Genomic DNA, 24,297 nt, shown 5'->3' on the forward strand with positions numbered 1-24,297 from the left:
GAAGGAAAGAGGAAGCGGAGGGAGGTGAGCAGGGAAGAGGGCCCTGGGGACTCAGGCTAGGGGTTGTGGGCACAGGTGCCCGCGGCAGCTTCGCCAGCTGAGTCCTGGGGGCTGGCGGCAGGAGAAGGTGGAGTTCGGACTCTTCCTGGGGGCCAGGGGACCCCCCATGGTTTCAGCCCTGAGAAGGGATCTGGAGTCTAAAGTTGACTCCTGGCATCGCTTGAACCCGGGAGGCGGAGATTGCAGTGAGCCGAGATCACGCCACTGCACTCCAGCCTGGGTGACAAGAGTGAGACCCGGTCTCAAAAAACTAAAATAAAATAAAATTGGCTCCTGGCTGGGCGCACTGGCTCATGCCTGTAATCCCAACACTTTGGGAGGCTGAGACGGTAGGATCACTTGAGCCCAGGAGTTCCAGACCAGTCTGGGCAACACAGAGAGTCCCCGTGTCTAATTGTTTAGAAAAATTAATTTAAAAAAATTAAGTTGACTCCTAGCAACTCCCCCATTCTGGGGAGGCTGGGCAAGTCCTTGGCCCTCTCTGAGCCTCTATTTTCTCACCTGCAGCAAGGGGTGACCCTCCCAGCCCACTGGCTCAGCCAAGGGCAGGGTCCAAAGAGAATCATTTGCATGGAGGAGAAAGCGATTTGCAAGCTTAAAGACAATCAAACAGAAACAGGGCCACCCCCCGTGACTTGCAGGCAGGAACTGTGCTGTCCCCATGCCCAGGGAGCTAAAGCTAGCTGTGACTCCTCACTCATGGGATGCCCAGGAAGGGCAGGGGTAGACTGAGGCCCAATGGGGTTAAGCACTCGGGCAGTAGAAGAGCAGGCTCGAACCCAGAGCTGGCAGACTGTCTAAAGAAGCCCCAGGGCTGGGCAAGGTGGCTCACTCCTCTAATCCCAGCCCTCTGAGAGGCTGAGGCGGGAAGACCTCTTGAGGCTAGGAGTTCAAGACCAGCCTGGGCGACAGAGCAAACCTTGTCTCTACCAAAAAAAAAAATTTTTTTTTTTGTTTGACAGTCTCGCTCTGTCACCCAGGCTGGAGTGCAATGGCGCAATCTCGGCTCACTGCAAGCCCCACCTCCCGGGTTCACGCCATTCTCCTGCCTCAGCCTCCCGAGTAGTGGGACTACAGGTGCCCACCACCACACCAGGCCAATTTTTTTTTTTTTTTGTATTTTTAGTAGAGACGGGGTTTCACCATGTTAGCCAGGATGGTCTCCATCTCCTGACCTCATGATCTGCCCACCTCAGCCTCCCAAAGTGCTGGGATTACAGGCATGAGCCACCACGCCCAGCCCCCCTGCAAAATTTTAAAATTAGCCAGGCGTGGTGGCTTACACCTGCAGTCCTGGCAACTCCGGAGGCAGAAGCGGGAGGATCGCTTGAGCTCAGGAGGCCAAGGCTGCAGTGAGTTATGGTGGCACCACTGCAGTCCAGCCTGGGTGACAGAGCGAGACCCTGTCTCAAAAATAAATATGCCAGCGTGGTGGCTCACGCCTGTAATCCCAGCGCTTTGGGAGGCCGAGGCATGTGGATCACAATGTCAGGAGTTCGAGACCAGCCTGGCCAACCTGGTGAAACCCCATCTCTACTAAAATACAAAAATTAACCAGGTGCAGTGGCAGGCACCTATAATCCCAGCTACTCAGGAGGCTGAGGCAGAAGAATCCTTTGAACCCCAGAGGCGGAGGCTACAATGAGTCACGATCGCACCACTGCACTCCAGCCTGGGTGACAGAGCGAGACTTCATCTCAAAAAATAATAATAATAAAAACTTTAAAAAAATAAAGAAGCCCCAGCCTGTCTCTCTGGTCGGTGACTTAAGATAAGCTTCATCCAGTAATCTTCCCTGCCTGCCTGAGAGTCTGCAGTCCCCAGAGTCCGGCCCAGGCTCTCAGGACAAAGGCAGCTGGCAGACAGGAGGCTCATTGCACACAAACCAAAATCCCCCACCAAAAAGAGAGACTGTCTTGAGGCAGAGACTTGCTTCCAAGGACAGGCAGGTGGGAGGCCTCAGAGAGCAAACTCTGCCCTGAGATGCCACATCCAAAGTGCCACCCACAAGCAGGTGACAGGGGTGCCCATCTGCCTCGTGGACCAGAGTGCTGGGAGCGGGAAGGTGACTCTGGGGGCCGCAGGGCTGGAAGGTGGCCCCTTCCAGCAAGATGAGGCAGACACCAGACCCTCTCTCTCCAGGGCGGGAAGCAGTCTAGGCTCGGATAGACGGACGGGGAAGACGGACACCCAACTCCACGGTCTCCTGCCAACGCCCCAAGCTGCCTGCTTGCTTAAGCAACTTGTGGCCAAAAGTGGTGGCCCCAGGGGTGCCAATGAGGGCAGAGGTTCTGTCTACTCATGTATTGGAGAGAGCCCGGATTTCTGCTGGGCCACCTCACAGAGGAAAGCCGTGACAGTGATGAGTCTGAGGAGTCCGCAGAGGGGTAGAGGAGGGAGGGAGGGAGGAGCCAGAGGGAGAGGGAGGAGGTTTGTTAAGAGGGTGAAAGGGGAGACTGGCCCCCGGAGCGATGGATGAAGCAGGCTGGAGAGGCCAGGCTGGAGAGGCCAGCCGGGCAGGCGGGGGCAGGCAGGCAGGCAGTGCACACTTGCGATCATTCACATTGCAGGCGTCACATGGCTCTGTCTCCGCCCCAGTGGGCCACAGCGGCAAAGCAGGCTAAGTGTAGGCAGACTTTCGACAGCGCCTGGGTCCCCCACATCAGGTCTCCCTGGGGTGGGCCAATTTGAGCAGGGTGGTGGGCGGCGGCCTGGTTGGGGGGTGGGGCGGGGGGGTTGGACGTGAGGCCAGGGATCTTCCCTTCTAGCCACTCAGGTGCGCAGACTCCAGAAATCTTTCCCATCCAGAGGAATTCTCAAGCAGCTGGGGCTGCAGGGGGAGGGCGAGCTCTGGGTTTCTGGATGCCCCCAACGTCCACGCCAGAGCCCAGAAAGCTGGGAGCAGCCCAATGCCCGCACCTCGGCATGGGAGACCCTCCCGCCTCCCTGCGTGCTTGACAAGGCCACACTCGCTGCTCCTGCGGGGTCTGGTGCACACTCCGCTAGCGTCCGAAGCAGGCTGGGAAGCAGAGGGGCTCTGAGGACCAAGAAAACCTTTCTGGAGTTGTCCACACCTGAGGCAACAGAGCTTGCCGAGGGCTGGGGACAGGGAGGGGGAAAAAAAGTCCCATCAAAGTAACCCCAGGAAATTCAGAAAAACTTTTTTTATTATTATTATTATTTAAAGAAAAAAACAACAACAAAAAAAGATCTTGGCTCAGGACATGGGGTTGGCGGTGACAGGTTGGTGGTAAATGTCAGAGCGATCTGCTGCTGCCAGACCCGGTGGGGACGAACCCCGAGGAGGGAGGTGCACGGAGGACAGAAAGAAAAGCGTTTTGCCTACCTACGGAGCAACGAGCCAGGCTCGCACCCAAGCTCAGTGACCCGCTGCGCCGTCTGCCCTACTCCCAGCCTTCGCTTTGCGTCCAGAGTGCAGCGTGAGAGCAAATGCAAGAGACCAAAACAGACATTCAAAGCGTCATGGGGAGGGGTCAAGGGTGGAGGGATGGTCGGGCTGCTGGAAGAAGCAGACATACTAGAAAAGCCAAGCCAGTTACGGAGTTTAGTACCAGGTCAGCGAGGCCCTATTACCCAAATATCCCTTTCAAGACCTGCTCAGTGGTGGACTGGCGGGGGTGGAGGGGGGCACTGAGGAGCCTGGGGCTCCCCTCACCCCCCGCACTCCCCTATCTGGGTCCTGTCCACTTGGCACTGCGGCGTCCAGCCCGGAGCCCCTTCCTAAGAGACCTAGGGGGCTGCCTGCTTCTCTGTGGGATCTCAGCTGGGGCAGGAGGGCTCAAAAACTTGGAAGCAGGAACCGTGGCTTTAAGGGGGCTTGGGGTGGGGGCGTGGGGTCCAGCCCATGGGGGAGATGGGGGAAAGGGAGGAGGCCGGGGAGGGAGAAGGGGATCGTAAACTAACCCGACTCATCCACGGACGGCCCGGGCAAGGGGAGGCCTCGGAAAACGAGGCTGGCCAGTGAGTCAAGGGCCTCTCTTCTTGGTCCGGGTGGCGTTCGCTCAGAGGGGTAGTAGCAGCCCAGGGGAACATGGGCCCCGGGGCATCGTACTCCTCACCATACCACCTCCTGGTCACCCAAATGGATCTCTGCCAATTTGGAGGGGAGGTCTGGGAGGGGAGGCGGTAGACCAGGAATTCGAGAGCAGGGCTGGAAAAACAGGGCGGGGGTGGGGGGGCAGCATTCAGGTCCCGGGGTGCCCAAGCCAGGTCAGACCCAGGGACACAATGACACCCCCAGGCCTTCCTCAGGGAGTAGCTGACACCAAGGTGTGGCTACCCAGGGCCTGGAGGATCCCCTTGGCTGGCCCTAGGGGGAGTTCACCCTGAAGCAAATCCTAAAACCAGGGCTAGGAAAAAATGTCAGAGATTCACTTGCTTCCCCTTCTTGGGGCATTTCTGGTTGAAGGGCCCAAAAGGCTCACACATCTAACCCCAGAAGCACAATTCTGACACTGGAGAGAGCAAGGCCAGCGGGTTCTCAGGGGCCTCGCAGCTCTCTCTTGAGAACTGAGGTGGCTGAGAACCCCAGGCTGGGACCAGGCCAGCCTCTCTACAAACAGAGCACAACACTCTGTCCCTCGATGCGGCAACGGAGCCGCTTTCATATTGAATGACAAAGACCAGGGGTGACAAAGGCTCTGGGCCCTGCGCTGCCTATGCGCCCTTCAAAACAGAAATACGCTTGAGAAGACAAGTGTTTATAAATAATAGTTTTTAACCACTGGCAAGTAAGAATAGAGCTTTAAGAAAATAAAAGACAAAACAAGCAACTAAAAAAACATGATGATGCTGGAGGTGAAGGCGCTTGATTTTAAACCTGAAAAATGAAATGAATGCCAATCGCTACCAGGGATATTTGAATAACACAGGCAAGCGGCAGGCAGCACGGTCCCGTCCCTACTCCTTCTGGGTGGGGAGGAGGGAGGGGAGGAGGTGGGGGAGAAACAAAATGAGAGGGAAGCGTCAACCTAATGTCTAGTAAGGACACAGCAAGAGAGACAAGGCACACAGGTTTAGTTAAAAATGAACTCGATATGTTTAATAAAGCTTGGTATTACCAAAATCGCGGTACAAACATCAAGTCACACGCCCACACGACAGAATTCCATTTACAAAATGTTCCTCGGGAAGCCTCCACCGAACCCGTGCCCAAAGAGAGCCCGACCCAAGCCTGGGGTCTCTGGGTGGGCAGAAAAGGTGAGTGTGGGGGTGGGGAAACTTGGGGGAGGGGGAGGAGGGCAGGGAGGAGGGAAAGTGGAGAAAAACGCAGACTCAAAAGCAGTCCATATAACAGCTCAAAAAGAGCCAGCCGGTGATATTATCACAATGATACAGTACAAATCAAAGCAAAAATCAAAATCATTCGGCTGATAACAGCAGGCTACGCTGCCAAGAACCCAGATGGCAGCCTTCTTGCGGCCATCCGCACGGGCCTCCTCACCCACCATCTCTCCCGTGCGCCCACTCGCTTCCCTCTCGCTCACTCGCACGCACTCTCTCGCTAGGAAACACGGAAGGTATTTTGTGTTTGGAGCTAGTAACCTTGGTCAAACGATTCCTCCGAAGAGTCACTGAAGGAGGAACGCGCCTCGGCCTCTCGAAGCAGCAAACAAAACGGCTGCTTCCTGCTGGTGGCCGGCTTGGGTTTCAGAGTCCGGGGGGCCGCCAGGCCCCTCTTGGTCAGCTTGGGGCCGCCAGCTGCCTTGCTGTTCTTTGCCACCATGCTACACAGGAGGGAAGGCGTCAGTTTGGAGCTGGAGGGGCCTTGGGCGGGCCACTCGTCCTTCAGGAATTCTTCGTCTTCCTCTGAGTCCGTATCTGCAGTCAAAGTAGTTTTTAATAGAGATAAGTCACAGGGCAGCAGGAGCTGGTGTCATTTTATTGGTTTTAATGGTTCTGAGAACACACTGGAAGATGCCAGAACAAACAAGTCCGAATACCTAGTAGGTGGCTGTGCGAAGGCCTTGCCCAATGTCACCAGCTCCCCTCCCAGTTCAGGCTTCTCCCTTGCCCCAGGTGCCTTGGCCATTGCACGGCATCTTCCGAGTGCTGGACCCAGGCCCTTCCTAGACTGGATGCTGCCAGCCTCACCCACCAGTCACTCCAGCCTTTCCGGGCACCGGGGGATGAGAGAAGCCCTATGCTCAGGAAGGACTGTCCCCTGGCCACGGTGGTCACTACCTATCCCATGGGATTACGATGGCCCAAGGGCGACAACCACAGAGGACCTGACTCAGGAGGGAAAGGGCTCATGACAGCTCATCACGCATTCTCTTCCCAATGCCCTCCCAGCAGCCTCCCAGTGGCAGCACGTAACAGGTTGCAGTAAGGGTGTTTACACCATGGAAATGGGCAAACACTGTTACCGCTAGCGGATCCCTTGCCCTTCTTTCTACGAGCCAGTGCGCCGGCACACCACTGCTGGCTTCCCCAAAGTCTCCAGCCTAACTATACAATGGAGGACAAGAGTCTTCAAATCTTCCGGGGAGACAAGCAGCCAGCTTTGGGAGGGGAGCCTGCCAGGCAGGCATTGCTCCGGCCCCCACCATGCTCACGCCATTTTGATCTGTTTTTCATACTGGGCAAGATGGGAAGACAGGGGTTCCAGAGACAGAGAATAATTCCCTGATCTGCTGAAATCCACTCCAAACGGGGGGAACGTGAACCCACACAGCTACAGCTCTGGCAGCACCTGCCACCTCCGAGTCCAAGAGAAACCACATGCACGCGTCCGTGGCAGGCATTCCTCTGACTGCTCCCACCAACACCTAAGCTTTCACTCCAGCAAGACCCCAACCTCAGGATGGTCTGGCAACTCTGGGGTGGGACAAGGGTCCAGTCCTGCCAGGCTACCAGCCCCTGCCCACCTACCAGTCAAAGCGCGCTCTCTCTTCTATGCTCCAATCTGTCCCTCCCAAGGCTGTGTCCCAGGCTGGAGAGGCCAGTGGGTGACAACCAACTTGGCCTCCTACAACAACCCACAGGGAGGTCAGATGTGGTGGCTTGCATCTGTAATCCTACCACTTTGGGACGCTGAGGCCGGCAGCTCATATGAGGCCAGGAGTTTGAGACCAGCCTGGCCAACATGGCGAAACCCCGTCTGTATTTTTAAAAAATACAAAAACTGTTGTATTTTCTATTTGTATTGTATTGTGGTGGACAGTGCCTGTTATCCCAGCTACTCAGGAGGCTGAGGTGGGAGGATCACTTGAACCCAGGAGGTGGAGGTTGCAGTGCTGCCGAGATCACACCACTGCACTCCAGCCTGGACAACAGAGCAAGACACTATCTTTTAAAAAAAAAATTAAAAAAAAAAACCCACAGGGCATGCCACCGACCCCTACAATCGAACCTGAAAAAGCAAGAGGAGACCATTCTCGCTTCGACTTCCGTCCAGCTCAGCAACTCCCTGCTGGACACATCCCTACCTCCTTGTGGACCTTGCACTCTCTCTGACCCAGAAGTGCAGAAAAGCAGATTATAAAAAATAAACAGAGGAGCGCTCTGCAGAGCCAGGTGAATCCCACAGCCACCGTCTTGCTGGAGCCAGGCCCACAGAATTCTTCATTGCTACATGAGTCGTTTCTCTCATCCAGGACAGTGGAGTTTTCAACACAGGCACGGTGGAGTGAGGGTGCCCATTTGACCATTCCCAGACCAGGCACGGCAGCTCATGCCTCTAATCCCAGCACTTTGGGAGGCCGAGGCAGGTAGATCACCTGAAGTCAGGAGCTTAAGACCAGCCTGGCCAATGTGGTGAAACCCCGTCTCTACTAAAAATAACAAAATTAGCTGGGCGTGGTGGTGCGTTCCTGTAACCCCAGCTACTCAGGAGGCTGAGGCAGGACAATCACTTGAACCTGGGAGGCGGAGGTTGCAGTGAGCTGAGATCATGCCACTGTACTCCTCCTGGGCAAAAAGAGCAAAACTCCATCTCAAAATTATAATAATAATAGTAATAATAAATAAATGAAATGGACATTCCCTCACACGCGCCAAGAGTGAACACACCAGCTCGGAGCACCCCAGAGGCCTCAGAGACAGAGCTCATCTCTGACCTCCAGCTCCACCCATCCACGTCCACCTGCAAGTGGGGAATTCTTTCAGCTACCACCCAGACTGCATCCACACACCCCAATCCCTCAGAAGATCAAAAGAACAGCAATCTCCCCCGACTTCCCTGAACCCCCTTCACTTTTCCAAAATGAGCAGAGATTGAGAGAGCAAAAGAAAGCCCCTCCCTTCCCCCTCAGAGTGATGAGTCTCTGGCACTGTCACTCCCTGCTTGTGCCCACACACTGGCCAGGAGCCTGGGCTGTACTGCTCTGATCACACCCATCCCAATCAAAGAAGCACGGAAGCCACGACACGTCCTCAGCACAGAAGGCATGAGCCAGCTGCTTAACTCACACCCATAGGAAGCATCAGTCCTGGTGACCTGCTAGCCTAGGACAGACAAAACACATGCACCCCGAAAAAACCAGCAGCTTAATTCCGTGCCAGGTGCCATATTCAGCTCTCTGCCCACATGAGCTCACTTAAGGCCCCCAACAGCCCCGTAAAGCAGGTGACGATATCTTAACTCTGAGTCCATAAACACTTTTTATTTTCTTAAGAAAACATGCTTTACTGTATCAATAAACGTGTCCACTTTTTGCCCTTGACATTCAAACTCCCCGTTCTCCGCCCATGAACCGGCCAGAGCCAATCAAAAGCCCCAGACACACAGAACCAGGCAGTTGCCACGGCAAAAGCTCTCCACCCGCCCCAGGGCCTGGGGATTCCCAGAACAAACACCACTGACGCTGACATGGGCCAGAACCCAGGAAGCTCCCTCCTTCTGGCCTCCCTGCAGCTAGCTACAAACTTAGCACCTGTCCACCCTGGGCATGAGGTGCTCTGTCCACAAATACTGAGCAAGCACCCACTACCTGCCAGGCAGCAGGTTCTGGGCCACAAGAGGCCATGACCATGAGGACACTCCAATCTGGCAGTCTCTTGTTAAATGAGATAAAACTCCATTCTTCAGTCCCACCAGGACTGCTCCATTTCAAGAGCTCAATAGCAGCTAAGCAAGGCAGCTCACGCCTGTAATTCCAACACTTTGGGAGGCTGAGGCAGGAAGATCTCTTGAGCCCAGGAGTTTAAGACTGGCATGGGCAACACAGCAAGACTCAGCCTCTATAAAAATAAAAATAGTAGTAGTGTGCGCCTATGGTCCCAGCTATTCGGGAGGCTAAAGTGGGAGTCTTGCTTAAGGCCAGGAGTTCCAGACTAGCCTGGAAAACAGGGAGACCCCATCTCTATGAAAATAAAAATAAATTAGCTGCATGTGGTGGTACACAGCTGTAGTCCCAGATACTCAGGAGGTTCAGAGAGGAGGATTGCTTGAGCCCAGGCAATCCTGGTTCAGAGGGGAGGATTGCTTGAGCCCTGGGAAACACTGCAAGACCCTGTCTCTACAAAAAATTTTTAAAATTTGCCAGGTGTGGTGGTGCTCACCTAGTCCCAGCTACTCAGGGGGCTAAGGCAGGAAGATCACTTAAGCCCAGGAGCTCGAGGCTGCAGTGAGTTATGATGGCCCCACTGCACTCCAGCCTAGGCAATAATGAGAGACCCTGTCTCAAAAAACGCACGGCGCCAGTGGCTCACGCCTGTAATCCCAGCACTTTGGAGGCCGAGGCGGGTGGATCACCTGAGGTCAGGAGTTCGGGACCAGCCTGGCCCACATGGCAAAACCCCGCCTCTACTAAAAATACAAAATTAGCTGGGCGTGGTGGCACATGCCTGTAGTCCCAGCTACTCGGGAGGCTGAGCCAAGGGAATCGCTTGAACCCAGGAGGTGGAAGTTGCAGTGAGCCAAGATCGCATCACTGCACTCCAGCCTGGACGACAGAGTGAGACTCCGTCTCAAATTAAAAAAAAAAAACAAAAAAACAACTCAATAGTGGGACACAGCCATGATGGCAGCAGGTTCCAGTGGGTAGGTGGGTCAGGCCGAACCAGGTTTAACCCGAGTCACCTCTCCATACCCGAGCGCACACACTCCCCTCTGGCTCTCGGGCCTCATCATCCCCAGCAACAACATGGGGGTACCACTGTCAGAACTGCCACAGACACAATAACGCCCATGAACCCCTGCATCCAGAGCCGAGCACGGTGGGCGCTCCATAAACAGTTTCCGCCAACACTTCGCTACAAAGCCGTGGTCCGCAACAGACGGCATGCTTCCTGTGGGTAAGGGAGTCCGGTCACCTCTAGGACCCTCAAGAGCAATCGCGCTCCAGGCCTCTCTAGGCCAAACAGCCGCAAACTCTATGACGCGCAAGGCCTCCGCGCCTAAAACATCCGGTAGGCAAGCGGAGAGCGGGCAAGAGAGGGCCGGCGGACGTCGGCTCCCAACCGCCAATCACGGGCGCCCACCAATCACAGGCATCTGCCCGGCATCACACCCGCCAGTCACAGGCATATCCGCTTCAGGCGGCCTCCCCCCCACTTCCGGCTTGGAGGCCCTGCCAAGCTTAGGCACTTTAGCGCGCCCCAGACAAAAAGAGAGGCAAGGAGGACGGTGGAGGGAAGAAGGGAGAAAAGGAGAGAAGCAGCGGACCAAAGGTGGCGCGGCATACGCTACTTACTGTAGGAGTAGCTGCTCACTTCCGAGGCGAACGGGGAATGGGCCGACTTGGGCTGGCCTCTGGCCTTGAACCCCACCTCCATCTTCCTGGCTTTGGCGGCCCTTTTGTGTTTACCTTCTCTGGAGGATTTCAGAGACAGGCCGAGGCCCTTAGCCAGCGCCTTCCTGTCCTTCCCCAGCAGGCTGTCGTAAGGAGTCAAGTACCTGCCGCAGCCCCCGCTAGTTTTCGATTTGCCCCCAGCACTGTCCGAAAACTTGAAGGGCGACTTCAACTTGTCCTGCTTGGTGAGGGAGAGAGCCTTGTCAAGCTTGCTTGCCAACTGCTCCTGGTCGCTGGCCATCTTCTTCTTCTTAATCTTTAGCTGGAGAGGGAAGGTGGGTCATGGTTTTAAAGATGTGACAAAACAGTACAGTGGGTTTCAGTGCACATGCTCTGCCCAGCCTGGGCTCCAATCCTTCCCCTGCCTCTGTGATTCAACTCCTCTTAGCATGCTTATATATTTTTTTAGAGACTGAGTCTCGCTCTGTCGCCCAGCCTGGGGCTCAGTGGCGCGATCTCGGCTCACTGCAACCTCCACCTCCCAGGTCCAAGCATTTCTCCTGCCTCAGGCTCCCGACTAGCTGAGTCGCAAGTCACTGCAGCCTCGACCTCTGGGCTCTGTGACCCTCCTGCCTCAGCTTCTGTGGTAGCTGGGAATACAGGCGTGCGCCACCACTCCTGGCTAATTTTTTTTATTTTTACTTTTGTATTGATGGGGTTTCACCATGTTGCCCAGGCTGGTCTCAAACTTTTAGGCTCAAGCCATTCTCCCACCTCAGCCTTCCAAAGTGTTGGGATTCCAGACGTGAGCCACCACGACTGGCCGGCTTCAATGTGTAACTCTGTAAAATGGGGGTACTTGTGTCTGGGTATCGCAAGGTGCTTCTGAAGATGAACTCAGATAAGGTATGCAGTGACCACAATGTCTGGTACAAGGTAACCACTTATTAAATAGCTGGTGCTGTGGTTACATTGATCGCCAGCCCTGGCTTTCCGTGGCACTGCTTGGTGCCTCCTAAGGATGCACTTCAAGCAAGTGCTGCTGCCGATGGCCTGGAGAAGGCAGCTGGATTAAGGGAGGAGGAAAGGAATCAAGATACAAAACCCAGATTGAAGCGCAGCTGATATGCCTATCTCAGCCACCTATGGCAGCTGACAAAGACTAGTGCACACTCCAAACCAGTTCGTCCAACTAAAGGGGCCGAAGCTGCCAAAAAAAAATGCCTCAAGTGTTCCTTGGATGCCTGAAGCAGAAAGAATTAGATTTCACAGATTAAGTTCCTGCCTGCATGTCTGTCGTCAGCTGTAGTCATTTATTGAAGTGAAACATGCAGTTTCAAAGCCATTAATGCCCCAGGTTTGAACATTTTATCTTGATTTTCTTTAATCAGGTGACATTTCTTAAGGAAGAAAAAAGCTGGGATGGTGTCAATTAAAACAAAAGCATCCCTCACCACAATTTGAAAGTAAAAACGATCTGGTGTAACACAGGCAATCTTTCTCCTCCTAGACCCCGTCTCCCTCCATGAGCCTGCCCCTCGCAGCCAAGTCAACCAAAATACCCCTCAGCTGGGTGCAGTGGCTCATGCCTGGAATCCCAGCACTTTGGAAGGCTGAGGTAGGCGGATCACCTGAGGTCAGGAGTTCGAGGCCAGCCTGGCCAAGATGGTGAAACCCCATCTCTACTAAAAATACAAAAATTAGCCAGACGTGGTGGTGGCATCTGTAATCCCAGCTACTTGGGGAGGCTGAGGCAGGAAAATCGCTTGAACCTGGGAGGCGGACGTTGCAGTGAGCCGAGATCATGCCACGGCACTCCAACCTGGGTAACAGAGCGACTCTGTCTCCAAAAAAAAAAAAAACAAAAAAAACAAAAACAAAAAACCTACCCCTTTGCACTGGACTTTATGGGGAGGGATGTCAAGGTACATTAGTATTTACAAAAAGGCACCTTAAGTGGATGATTTCAATGTTCTGAAGAAAGAAGAATCAAGGAGTTGGCTCTCAGCCCATTACCCCTGGAGAGTTCAGAAAGGAAATTACCATGGCACCAAGCCCTTGTTTCTTAGACCTACAGAATGGCAAAGCTGCTCATTAAACAACTACACCATTAAAACAACAGAGCAATTGTATTTTTTGGTTAAGAACTTGTGTCTCTCCTTGGCTTTAGCAAAGGGTCATGCAGCACACAGAGGGAGACAGCATTTGGGCCTCCTGTCTCTGAGGCTGTATTACTTCAGTAAGTCTCTGACCTCCTCTGGGCCTTAATCTCCGCCTCTGTACAATAAGGAAGATGGGAGAAGAGTCATTCCAGCACTAAAGACAACCACTTCTAAGGTTTCTGTACAGAAACGAGGGGCCTGCAACGGGAGCATGAACTCTTAACACACCCTCCAGACACCTCCCTGAAAGATCTCACACACTTGGAAGACTGGGTTACTCACCTGACTGATGAAGTCGGACGAGGCCTCATGTTCATCCCAAGTCTGGTTCCTCCCCCTGGCTTTCCCCATGCCGATGAGGGCATCGTGTTCCTCCTCAGACCCCTTGTGTCTCTTTCTTATCCCTGCTCCCAGCTCATAGTCATCTGATGTCAGCAGAGACTTGCTGCTCAGCCTGAAACGCAGACACACTACCGGTCAGCACCCTGGCCAGACAAGACTCGCAGGCTGGGGTCCACCCTCGTGGCCCTGAAGGGTTGGGCTCTGGACCCTGAGCACAGACAGTGATGGCAGAGTGATGGGCGTGGGGAGACGGATCTTGTAAAACAACAGTGCTGGAATTCTGGGATATTTGTGAATGAGGCAGAATGAGAGTTTAAGGTGAAAGAAGGAAAAAAGCATTTTCTTGTGCACTTTTACGCGTACACTCACACACACACACATCTCTGTGCGGTCAGATACCTATTTACCAAATCGTGCCAAGAACAAAGATCAGAAACGCCAAGGAAATCCACCAGGATGGCAGGGGGAGTTTAGAACACAAGTTTACGGCCGGGCGCGGTGGCTCACGCTTGTAATCCCAGCACTTTGGGAGGCTGAGGTGGGCGGATCACGAGGTTAGGAGATCGAGACCACGGTGAAACCCCGTCTCTACTAAAAATACAAAATATTAGCCGGGCGTGGTGGTGGGTGCCTGTAGTCCCAGCTACTCGGAGAGGCCGAGGCAGGAGAATGGCGTGCACCCGGGAGGCGGAGATTGCAGTGAGCCGAGATTGCGCCACTGCACTCCAGCCTGGGCGACAGAGCGAGACTCCATCTCAAAAAAAAAAAAAAAAGAACACAAGTTTACACGAAGAAGAATTCCAAGCTGTCTTTTCCAGCAAGGAAAAAAAAAAAAAACGAAGGAGCCACTTGCTGGTCTCTGGAATCCCGTGCGCAGTGGCAGTGGGGACACAGACATGGCTTAGAAACCCCACTTGCTTGAAGCTGAAACTTCACAGGTGATCGAAACAGCCGATCTGTACTTGGCACTCACTCACTGTGTGTCTTGCACTGTGTTAGTGGCCTTATATTTTGGCCACAAACATTTGGTGCTGCTATATTTTATTTATTTATTTATTTATTTATTTTTAGATGGAGTCTCACTCTGTTGCCAGGATGCAGTGCAATGGCTCGATTTCAGCTCACTGCAACCTCTGCCTCCCAGGTTCAAGCAATTCTCCCACCTCAGCCTCCCGAATAGCTGGGATTACAGGCACACACCACCACGCCCGGCTAATTTTTGTATTTTTAGTAAAGAGGGGGTTTCTCCATGTTGCCCAGGCTGGTCTCAAACTCCTGACCTCAAGTGATCCTCCTGCCTCGGGCCTCCTAAAGTGCTGGGCTTACAGGCGTGAGCCACCGTGGCCAACCTGTGTACTTATTTTTTTATAGATGAGAAAACAGGCTCGGAAAAGCTAACACCTGGCCTGAGGTCAGTCACACTAAGGGGTGGTGCTGGGACTCAAGAACAGGAAATTTAACCAGTGCAGGCCACACCCCTGACCACCACGCTGCTGGTGGCCGCAGCCTCCTGCCGTCTTCTCCAGCAAATTCTCCCTGCCTCTGCTGCGGCAGTGAGGGACCACCTCTCTCCATCCTCTCTTCGGTCAGAAACATCCGAGGATGTTAAATGCAAGACGTGGGGGCCTTGGGGCTGCTTTATCCTGAGAAGACCTGTGGCCTTCCCACTGCCTCTCCTGTGCTCTCCGAAAGCCCTCCCGGGCTCCTTCTGCTTCCTCAGGGCAGGTCTTGAGCCGCCTAGCGTCTACCCTACCCTCCTATCCCAGGCTCCGAACACTCCGCCCCTCTTCCTTGACGGGCCCCTTTCCGCTCGTGCTACAGACACCGAGGGAAGGACAAAGCATCTTTTCTGTGCACGCCTCGTCCTGCGGGAAAAGCTCTCATTCCAGCTGGCGCTCCGAAAGACCCACACAGGCAACCCACAAGGCTGCGACCGCCGCCCGAGGAGCTTGTCCCCAAGTGCCAGAAGGGGCCAGCCCTGGTCTCGGGGGCAAGCCAGCAGGTCCGGCACGGCGGAGACCGAGCGACAGCTGGGTCATAGCCCGTCCCAGCAAGCAAGGCTGGCAGCCCAGCGGGTCCTTCCGCAGGGAGGAGGCGCATGGAAAAGAGGAGGAATTAGGCCCTAGGCGTGAGGAGGCGGGCGTGGCAGGAAGACAGGTGAAGCGCTGGGTTAGGACACGGGAAAAATCTGTCCCAAGAGCCATCCTCCCGGCTCAGCACCGGCCTCGCTCCCTCCTGGCCCGGGCAGCACAGGCCGTGCTCTCCGAGGGCCACTGCTGCAGGTAGGTCAGAGCCCGAGGGACGCGAGGTCCCCCGGCACCCCGAGGCAGGCCCTGCGTGGGGCCCGGGCTCCTCCCCTCAAGCTGTGTGCCAGTCCCCGACCCACCGAGGGGCCAGCCTTACTTTCCGCTACTGTGGCCGCTCTTCCCTCTCTTGCGGGGGGGCGACAGGGCGCTCGGGGCGTGGGTCCGTTTCCGCGGCCTGCCAGGGCCTCTGCGTGCCAAGCTTCTATGGGGTTCCTCGCGCCTGTCCCTTAAAAAGAATCACACGCTTGGCTGTGACGCTGGGGGGCGGGCGGGGCGCAGAGAACGGGCACACAATGCACACACAGCGCCGGGTCCACGCACACCTCGATGGCTGCTACGCGCCTGGGGGCCTGGTGGGCCGGGGCAGGGGCCCCACGGGGCGGGCGGGGGGCACACTCACTCGGAGTCCCGGCGGCGCTGCAGCTTCACCAGCTCGCGCTGCTTCTCCTTGTACTGGCGCTGGACCTCGGCCAGCCGCATCCGGAAGTCCAGCTCCAGGGCGTCCATGTCCTCCAGGGAGGACTTCATGGCGTACATCTGGGGGAAGAACCGGGGGAGGAGGAGGGGGTGAGGATGCCACTGCCCAACGACGCCCACCGCCCACCCAGGTGCCCCTGAGGAAGGGGAGACTGCACTGGGAGCTGGGGCTCAGGTCCCACCGCTGCCACCTCCTGACTGTGGCCATGGCCTCATCATAGGCAAGGGACCCTGTACTGGCTCTGCGGCGCTGTGGCAGTGCTCAATTAAATGGCATGCCTGAAGCACAGTGCTTGCGTGTGACACCTGCTCCATCAGTGAGGGCCACTGTGTCATTTATAAACAGAGGCTCAACAAGGGGATGCTGCAGCCCCAGAGCTACATGTGACCCTGGGCTACTCTCTTTCCAGTGGATCACACCGCGACCTGTGTGATGTGCCTGACATGCTAGCAGACAGGTAAACTGAGTCCCCGAGAAGGGCAACCACTTGCCTGGGACCACACAGCACATCAGCACAAGTAGCTCAGGCCTCTCTGGCGCCAAAGCCAGCCACGCCCCAGGCAGTAGAGCATCTCCACAGAGGGGCCTCCCACCCAGCCTCCACCCGCGGACCCCAAGGAGGAAGCAGCCAGCCGCTCACCCGCTCCTCCTTCTTGCGCATCCAGCTGTACTTCTTGTTGGGCTTCAGCTCCCGCGGAAGCCGCAGGTTCTTGAGCGGGTCTACCACGGGCCCATCCAGCACCTCCCTCAGCATGTGGCTGCCAGCTGCCAGCAGACTCTCCAGGGAGGGCCGCGCCACCAGGGCCCGCTCCGCACCTGCAGACAGGAGGCAGGTAACAGGGCGCTGCCGCCATCCCCTCCCCAACCCCAAACGGGGATGCCGAAGCCCAGAGCAAGTGCAGGCCCCAGGCCACATGCACCCATCCCCCGAGGTGCCGAGTGGACAGAGGCCTTTGCGACATGCCGGAAGTCCTGAGCATCTCTAAACAAGAACAGGGAGAAGGCCAGGCACGGTGGCTCACACCTGTAATCCCAGCACTTTGGGTGGCTGAGGCAGGCAGATCACCTGAGGTCGGGAGTTCAAGACCAGCCTGGCCAACATGGTGAAATGATGAAACCCCACCTCTACCTAAAAATAACAAAAACTAGCCGGGTGTAGTGGCACATGCCTGGAATCCCACCTACTCGGGAGACTAAGGCAGGAGAACCGCTTGAACCCAGGAGGCGGAGGTTGCAGTGAGCTGTTTGCACCACCGCATGCCAGCCTGAGCGTCAGAGCAAGACTCCATCTCAAAAAAAAAAATAAATAGGCCAGGTGCGGTGGCTCACGCCGGTAATCCCAGCACTTTGGGATGCCGAGGCGGGCGGATCATGAGGTCAGGAGATGGAGACCATCCTGGCTAACATGATGAAATCCCACCTCTACTAAAAAATACAAAAAATTAGCCGGGCGTGGTGGTGGGCGCCTGTAGCCCCAGCTACTCGGGAGGCTAAAGCAGGAGAATGGCGAGAACCCGCGAGGCAGAGCTTGCAGTGAGCCAAGATGGCGCCACTGCACTCCAGCCTGGGCAACAGACGGAGACTCCATCTCAATCAATCGAACAGGAGAGAAGGCAGCACCCCTGGCACAGGGTTCTGTGCTCTATTCACAGAGTACAGGCTAGGCACAGCAAAGCCTCCAGAGGGAGGGCCTCCAAAGGCCGAAGGGTTCTTCCCAGCAGTACGGCTCTCCTTCCACTTATTTGTACGTACATTTTTCCATAGTGAATATGCATGGCTCTTATAATCAGAAAAAAGCCCAGGATGAAAAACACAAACCAAGCAGAAAGGTGTAAAAAAAAAAAAAAAAGACAGCCCTCTTCCTTCCTCCTCCAACACACAGGTCCCTCCCTCGGGAGGCCACTGTGGGTGCAGTTTCCAGTAGACAGTTCCAGAAATGATTATGCATATTCAAATGCACACAACATCCACGGGCATCCTTTAAAATATAAAAATAAGCCGGGCGCGGTGGCTCACGCCTGTAATCCCAACACTTTGGGTTGCCAAGGCAGGCGGATAATTTGAGGTGAACAGTTTTGAGACCAGTCTGGCCAACATGGTGAAACCCTGTCTCTACTAAAAATTCAAAAATTAGCTGGGCATGGTGACAAGCACCTGTAGTCCCAGCTATTCAGGGGTTGAGGCATAAGAACTGCTTAAACTCAGGAGGCAGAAGTTGCAGTGAGCTGAGATTGAGCCACTCTAACCCGGGCAACAGAGCGAGACTCCAGCTCAAAATAAAAATTAAATAAAATTTAAATGTAAACTGGGTGCCTGTAGTCCCGGCTACTCGGGAGGCTAAGGCAAGAAGATCACTTGAACCCAGGAAGTTGAGACTGTAGTGAGCCATGATCACATCACTGCATTCCAGCCTGGGCAACAGAGCGAGCCTGTCTCAAAGAAAACACACACACACCACACACACACACCACACACACCACACACACGATCTCAGGCTGGGCATGGTGGCTCATGCCTGTAATCCCAGCACTTTGGGAGGCCGAGGCAGGTGGATGGCTTGAGGCCAGGAGTTTGAAACCAGCCTGGCCAACATGGTAAAACCCCCTCTCTACTAAAAATACAAAAATTAGCTGGGCATGGTGGTGACCACCCGTAATCCCAGCTACTTGGGAGGCTGAGGCACCAGAATCGCTTGAACCCAGGAGGTGGAGGTTGCGGGGAGCCATGAGAGCCCCACTGCATTCCAGCATGGGTGACAGAGGGAGACCGTCTCAGAAAAAAAAAAAAAATCTCAATCAATACATACTGTATCACATTGTGCTTTTTTTCTGCTTAATGTCTTTTCTCATATTAGCATAAAGCAAACATCTACCTCCTTATTATCAGCTTGAACCTTATAAAAATTGCCATCTCTAAAGGTCAAAAACACTAGAATGTCAGCGATTTTAAATGGCCAAACGTGAAAAGGAGCTTTCGCAGAATCACGCGGTGGGGCGGGGCGGAAGAGCAGCCTAGAACACTCTTGAATCAATGAGTTTTGATTCATCTAGGTCACCTCCCATTGATGGCATTCAGGTTGTTTCCTATCTTTTTTTTTTTTTTTTTAAGATAGGGTCTCACTCGGTCCCCCAGGCTGGAGTTCACCATCACACGTCACCACAGCCTGAAGCTGCCAGGCTCAAGCAATCACCCTGCCTCAGCCTCCTCAGTAGCTGAGACCACAGCCACATGCCATCACACCCAGCTAGTTTTTGTATTTTTTGTAGAGATGGGGTCTTGCTACGTTTCCCAGGCTGGTCTCGAACTCCCGGGCTCAAATGATCCTCCCACCTCAGCCTCCCAAAGTGCTGAGATTACAGGCGTGAGCCACCGTGTCCAGCCTCCTATCTTTTTGTAACAGGAGCACACGGGCACATAGCTGGCACATGTGTGATAGGAAAAGCCTCACCAGTGTGATGAATATGACCAGGTGTGTGCAGTTCTCTCTCTGATAAATACTCCCCCTACCCTCCAGAGAGGGTGCTCCAACCACAGAGATCTTGCTTTGGTCTCTACCAAATTTAAATGAGTTCTATTATAATTTTTTAATTGACATTTCATTTTTTTAATGCAGACGGGGTCTCGCCACATTGCCCTGGCGGGTCTTAAACTCCTGGGCACAAGTAATCCTTCTGCCTTGGCCTCCCAAAGTACTGGGATTACAGACGTGAGCCACCACGCCCAGCTGACATTTTCTTTGTGATCTAAAATACCAATTTTTGGCTGGGCGTGGTGGCTCACGTCTGTAATCCCAGCACTTTGGGAGGCCGAGACGGGCGGATCACCTGAGGTCAGGAGTTCGAGACCAGCCTGACCAACATGGAGAAACCCTATCTCTACTAAAAATACAAAAAATTAGCCAGGCCTGGTGGCGCATGCCTATAATGCCAGCTACTCAGGAGGCTGAGGCACGAGTTGCTTGAACCCGGGAGGCGGAGACTGCGGTGAGCCGAAAACCATATTCTCTATTGGCAATGTGCAAAGTTCCAGAGACAGACATGACTAATGATGCTGCTGAGGGGGAGCTTCTCTTCCTTGGCACTATTCACATTTCACTATTGATTCGCATCTCTGCTGGGGGCTGTCCTCTGCCTTCACTGTAGGGTGTCTTGCTGAGTCCCTGCCTTTACCCACTAGATGGCAGTAGTGCTCCCCCCAAGCTGTGACAACAAAAAATGCGGTTGCCAATGTCCCCTGGGGGAACAAAATCACCCCTAGGTGAGAATGCTTGTTTTGCTCTTCTTATGTGTTATTTTGTTTTGTTTTTTTGTTTTTTTTTTTCTTTTTGGTGAGATGGAATCTCACTGTATCACCCAGGCTGGAGTGCAGGAAAATCTCAGCTCACCGCAACCTCCACCTCCTGGGTTCGAGCGATTCTCCTGCCTCAGCCTCCTGAGTAGCTGGGATTACAGGCATGTGTCACCACACCCAGCTAATTTTTGTATTTTTAGTAGAGATGGGGTTTCGCCATGTTGGCCAGGCTGGTCTCGAACTCCTGACCTCAAGTGATCCGCCCGCCTTGGCCTCCCAAAGTGCTGGGATTACAGGCGTGAGCCACCGCGTCTGGCCGCTCTTCTATCTTTAGGGAAACTGAGGCCACAAAGCCGCAAACCTGATCAGCTCCCAAAGGTTGATGTTAGATTGAAACCGTCTCACCCACCCCATACCCCCGCCTCGAGGTCCTGCAAGACATAAGAGTCTACAACGTCAGGTAAGGATGGAGGGCTGTTCTGTTCTCCGGGAGGGGACCAAGGTACAACTCTGTCACCTCCCACAAACCTATTATCCCTAAGCTCTTAACTGATCAGGCAAGGGACGCCCAAGTGACCTCTAGGCCAGTGGTGATGGGTTCAGTCGTGTCCCCACTAATTTAACGTGAGAGTCCTAACCGCTAGTAACCTCAGAAGGTAACCTCTGTGGGAGACAGGGCTTTTGCAGAGGTGGTCAAGTTCAAGTCATGACAGTGGGCCTTAATTCCGTAAGGCTGGTGTCCTAATAGGGTGGAGAATTCTGGGCTGGGTGCAGTGACTTACATTTGTAATTCCAGCACTTTGGGAGGCCGAGGCGGGCAGATCACTTGAGGCCAGGAGTTCAAGACCAGCATGGCCACGGCCAGGCATGGTGGCTCATGCCTGTAATCCCAGCACTTTGGGAGGTCAAGGCGGGTGGATCACCTGAGGTTGGAAGTTCGAGACCAGCCTGACCAACATGGAGACACACCGTCTCTACTAAAAATACAAAAATTAGTTGGACGTGGTGGCATGCGCCTGTAATCCCAGCTACTTGGGAAGCTGAGGCAGGAGAATCACCTGAACCCAGGAGGCAGAGGTTGCAGTGAGCGGAGAGCACACCACTGCACTCCAGCCTGGGCAACAGAGGGAGATTCTGTCCCAAAAATGATTAAAAAATAAAAATAAAAAAAATAACCAGTATCAGGTGGGAAGACCAAGGGAATTTTTTTTTTTTTTTTTTTTTGAGATGGAGTTCCACTCTTGTTGCCCAGGCTGGAGTGCAGTGGTACCATCTCGGCTCACTGCAACCTCCACCTCCCAGGTTCAAGTAATTTTCCTGCCTCAGCCTCCCGAGTAGCTGGGATTACAGGCGCCCGCCACCACGCCCAGCTAATTTTTGTAATTTTAGTAGAGATGGGGTTTCACCATGTTGGCCAGGCTGGTCTCGAACTCCTGACCTCAGATGATCTGCCTGCCTCAGCCTCCCAAAATGCTGGGATTACAAGCGTGTGCCACCGCGCCTGGCCAACCAAGGGAATTTTGATTTTCTTCTACCCAGAAAAAAAAAAAAAAAAGTTTCTATTGAACTATTTTAGTGAGAGAAAAGCAGCAATGAACTTTAGGACAAGTGCTGCCCAGTGGGGAGGGGGCGTTGCTCACACAGGCCAATAGGAGCGTGGCTTCTCCAGGCTTCCTTGAGGGCCATCTGACTGTGACAGTCAGAAAACCTTGAAAAATGTGGCCTTGTTTGGACCCAACAGTTCTACCTCTGGGCATACAATCCAAGGCAAATCAGAGATATGGACAAAGTTTTTTTTTCTTCAAGAATAACCATCATGTTATTTGCAACAGAAAAAAAATTTAAAAAAAAAACAACTTTGTTTTAAAGCAGACAAAAATGCCTGACCATCTAAGACTGGGTCATCAAGGGCCAGGGCCACACCACCAGCAGAAAATTAGGCAGCCCCAAAAACAATGATTTTTTTAAAACCACAGCTTTAAGCCGGGTGCTCACACTTGTAATCCCAGCAATTTGGGAGTCCAAGGTGGGAAAATCACTTGAGTTCAAGAGTTCGCGACCAGCCTGGCCAACATGGCGAAACCCCATCTCTACTTTTTGTTAAAAAAAAAAAAAAAAAAAAAATTAATTAAAAAAACCCACAGCTTTGAAAAATGTTTAATAAAGAACATTTTAACTAAAATGTTCAGGCATGGTGGCTCACACCTGTAATCCCAGCACTTTGGGTGGCCAAGGCAGGTGGATCACTTGAGGTCAGGAGTTCGAGACCAGCCTGGCCAACATGGTGAAACCCCACCTCCACTAAAAATACTCTTGAGTACCTGGGATTACAGGCTTGGTGGTGCATGCCTGTAATCCCAGGTACTCAAGAGGCTAAGGCAGGAAAAATCGCTTGAACTTGGAAGGCGGAAGTTGCAGTGAGCCGAAATGGCACCACTGCACTCCAGCCTGGGAGACAGCAAGACTCTATCTCAAAAAAAAAAAAAAAAAATTTAAGCGAAAAGGGCAGGGCAGGTTACAGAACACTGTTTACAAGATCTTGATTTGAGAAGTAAATATGTGTATGTGTATTCTAGAGGAAATATACTAAAACACTGACAGGGATATCATCTCTTCAACGGGGGTTGCCCCGGCCCTTCCTCCAAACCAGTTCTAGGCCCAGTTTTCCATGCTGAACATCAGTCATTCTGTGTCCAACCCAGTATGCAGTGCCCTTTCTGCTGAAGACATCCCATTCTCTTTGAGAACTACCCTCCCCTCCCTACACCCCAGAGGCAACACATCCCAGATCAAAGGATAGGTATGATCAGCCCAGCCCATGTCCCAGACCTCAGTTTGATGCCCACAAAAAGCAGGCTGGGCACGGTGGCTCACACCTGTAATCCCAGCACTTTGGGAGGCCAAGGCAGGCGGGTCACTTGAGGTCGGGAGTTTGAGACCAGCCTGGCCAACATGACAAAACCCCATCTCCACTAAAAATACAAAAATTGCCCGAGCACGGTGGCTCACGCCTGTAATCCCAGCACTTTGGGAGGCCGAGGCGGGTGGATCATGAGGTCAAGAGATCAAGACCATCCTGGCTAACACAGTGAAACCCCATCTCTACTAAAAATACAAAAAATTAGCCAGGCGAGGTGGCGGGCGCCTGTAGTCCCAGCTACGCAGGAGGCTGAAGCAGGAGAATGGCGTGAATCCCGGGGGGCGGAGCCTGCAGTGAGCCGAGATCGTGCCACTGTACTCCAGCCTGGGCGACAGCAAGACGTTGTCTCAAAAAAATAAAAAATAAAAAAATAATTAGCCGGGCATGGTGGCACATGCCTGTAATCCCAGCTACCTGGGAGGCTGAAGTAGGAGAATCGCTTGAACCTGGAAGGGCAGAGGCTGCTCTCGACACCACTGCACTCCAGCCTGGGTGATAGAGGGAGACTATGTCTCAAAAAAAAAAAAAAAAAAAAAAACAAAGCATGAACCGCAGTCAGCCTTTGAGAGTGAATCTCAGTGTTTTTGCTAAAGCTAGCAAGAAAGAGGTGGCCTCTTTTGTGAGGCTGCTGAGCAGACCCAGGGACCTGCGAGGAACTGACCGACCACCCCCCACCCCAGTGAGGGTGGTAAGTCGCCCTTGAATGAGGCCAACAGAGAGAAAAGTCGAACAGCAAGAGGGAAGGAGGAAAGGAGACAGGGACACAGACACAGAGACTAGGGAAGGACCTGTGTAGGAAAAGAGAAACTTGGTTTCTTGGCTTGAACACCTAGATCCAGCCATACCTGAAATTACCTAATTACTGCTGGACTTCAGTTCCAAGAGCCAATTAATTCTCTCCTGCCTAAACCAATTTAAATGAGTTTCTGTTCCTTGCAACCCAAGAAATCCTGCTAAAACACACCACTGATAGAATGAGAAATTTCACCACCAGAAAACCCAGACTGGCTGCACAGTGCAAACACACTTAGCATGCCACTCA

The 24,297-nt window shown here is 53.6% G+C and overlaps 1 protein-coding gene across 3 annotated transcripts in view; it reads right to left on the reverse strand.

Moving 5' to 3' along the window:
* The window catches only part of TNRC18 (trinucleotide repeat containing 18), a 117,417-nt gene that overhangs the window by 39,663 nt on the left and 53,457 nt on the right, over nucleotides 1-24,297 (reverse strand). For all 3 annotated transcript variants that reach the window (XM_030796874.1, XM_030796875.1, XM_030796876.1), the window contains exons 12-17: nucleotides 16,686-16,861; nucleotides 15,968-16,104; nucleotides 15,665-15,793; nucleotides 13,202-13,373; nucleotides 10,719-11,079; nucleotides 5,626-5,901 (exon numbers count right to left, since the gene is read on the reverse strand). In XM_030796874.1, coding sequence (XP_030652734.1) covers nucleotides 5,626-5,901; nucleotides 10,719-11,079; nucleotides 13,202-13,373; nucleotides 15,665-15,793; nucleotides 15,968-16,104; nucleotides 16,686-16,861 — 1,251 coding nt within the window. The remainder of the gene's footprint in view (nucleotides 1-5,625; nucleotides 5,902-10,718; nucleotides 11,080-13,201; nucleotides 13,374-15,664; nucleotides 15,794-15,967; nucleotides 16,105-16,685; nucleotides 16,862-24,297) is intronic.

Source organism: Nomascus leucogenys, chromosome 17 (assembly GCF_006542625.1).
Source record: "Nomascus leucogenys isolate Asia chromosome 17, Asia_NLE_v1, whole genome shotgun sequence".
Classification (NCBI taxonomy): Eukaryota; Metazoa; Chordata; class Mammalia; order Primates; family Hylobatidae; genus Nomascus; species Nomascus leucogenys.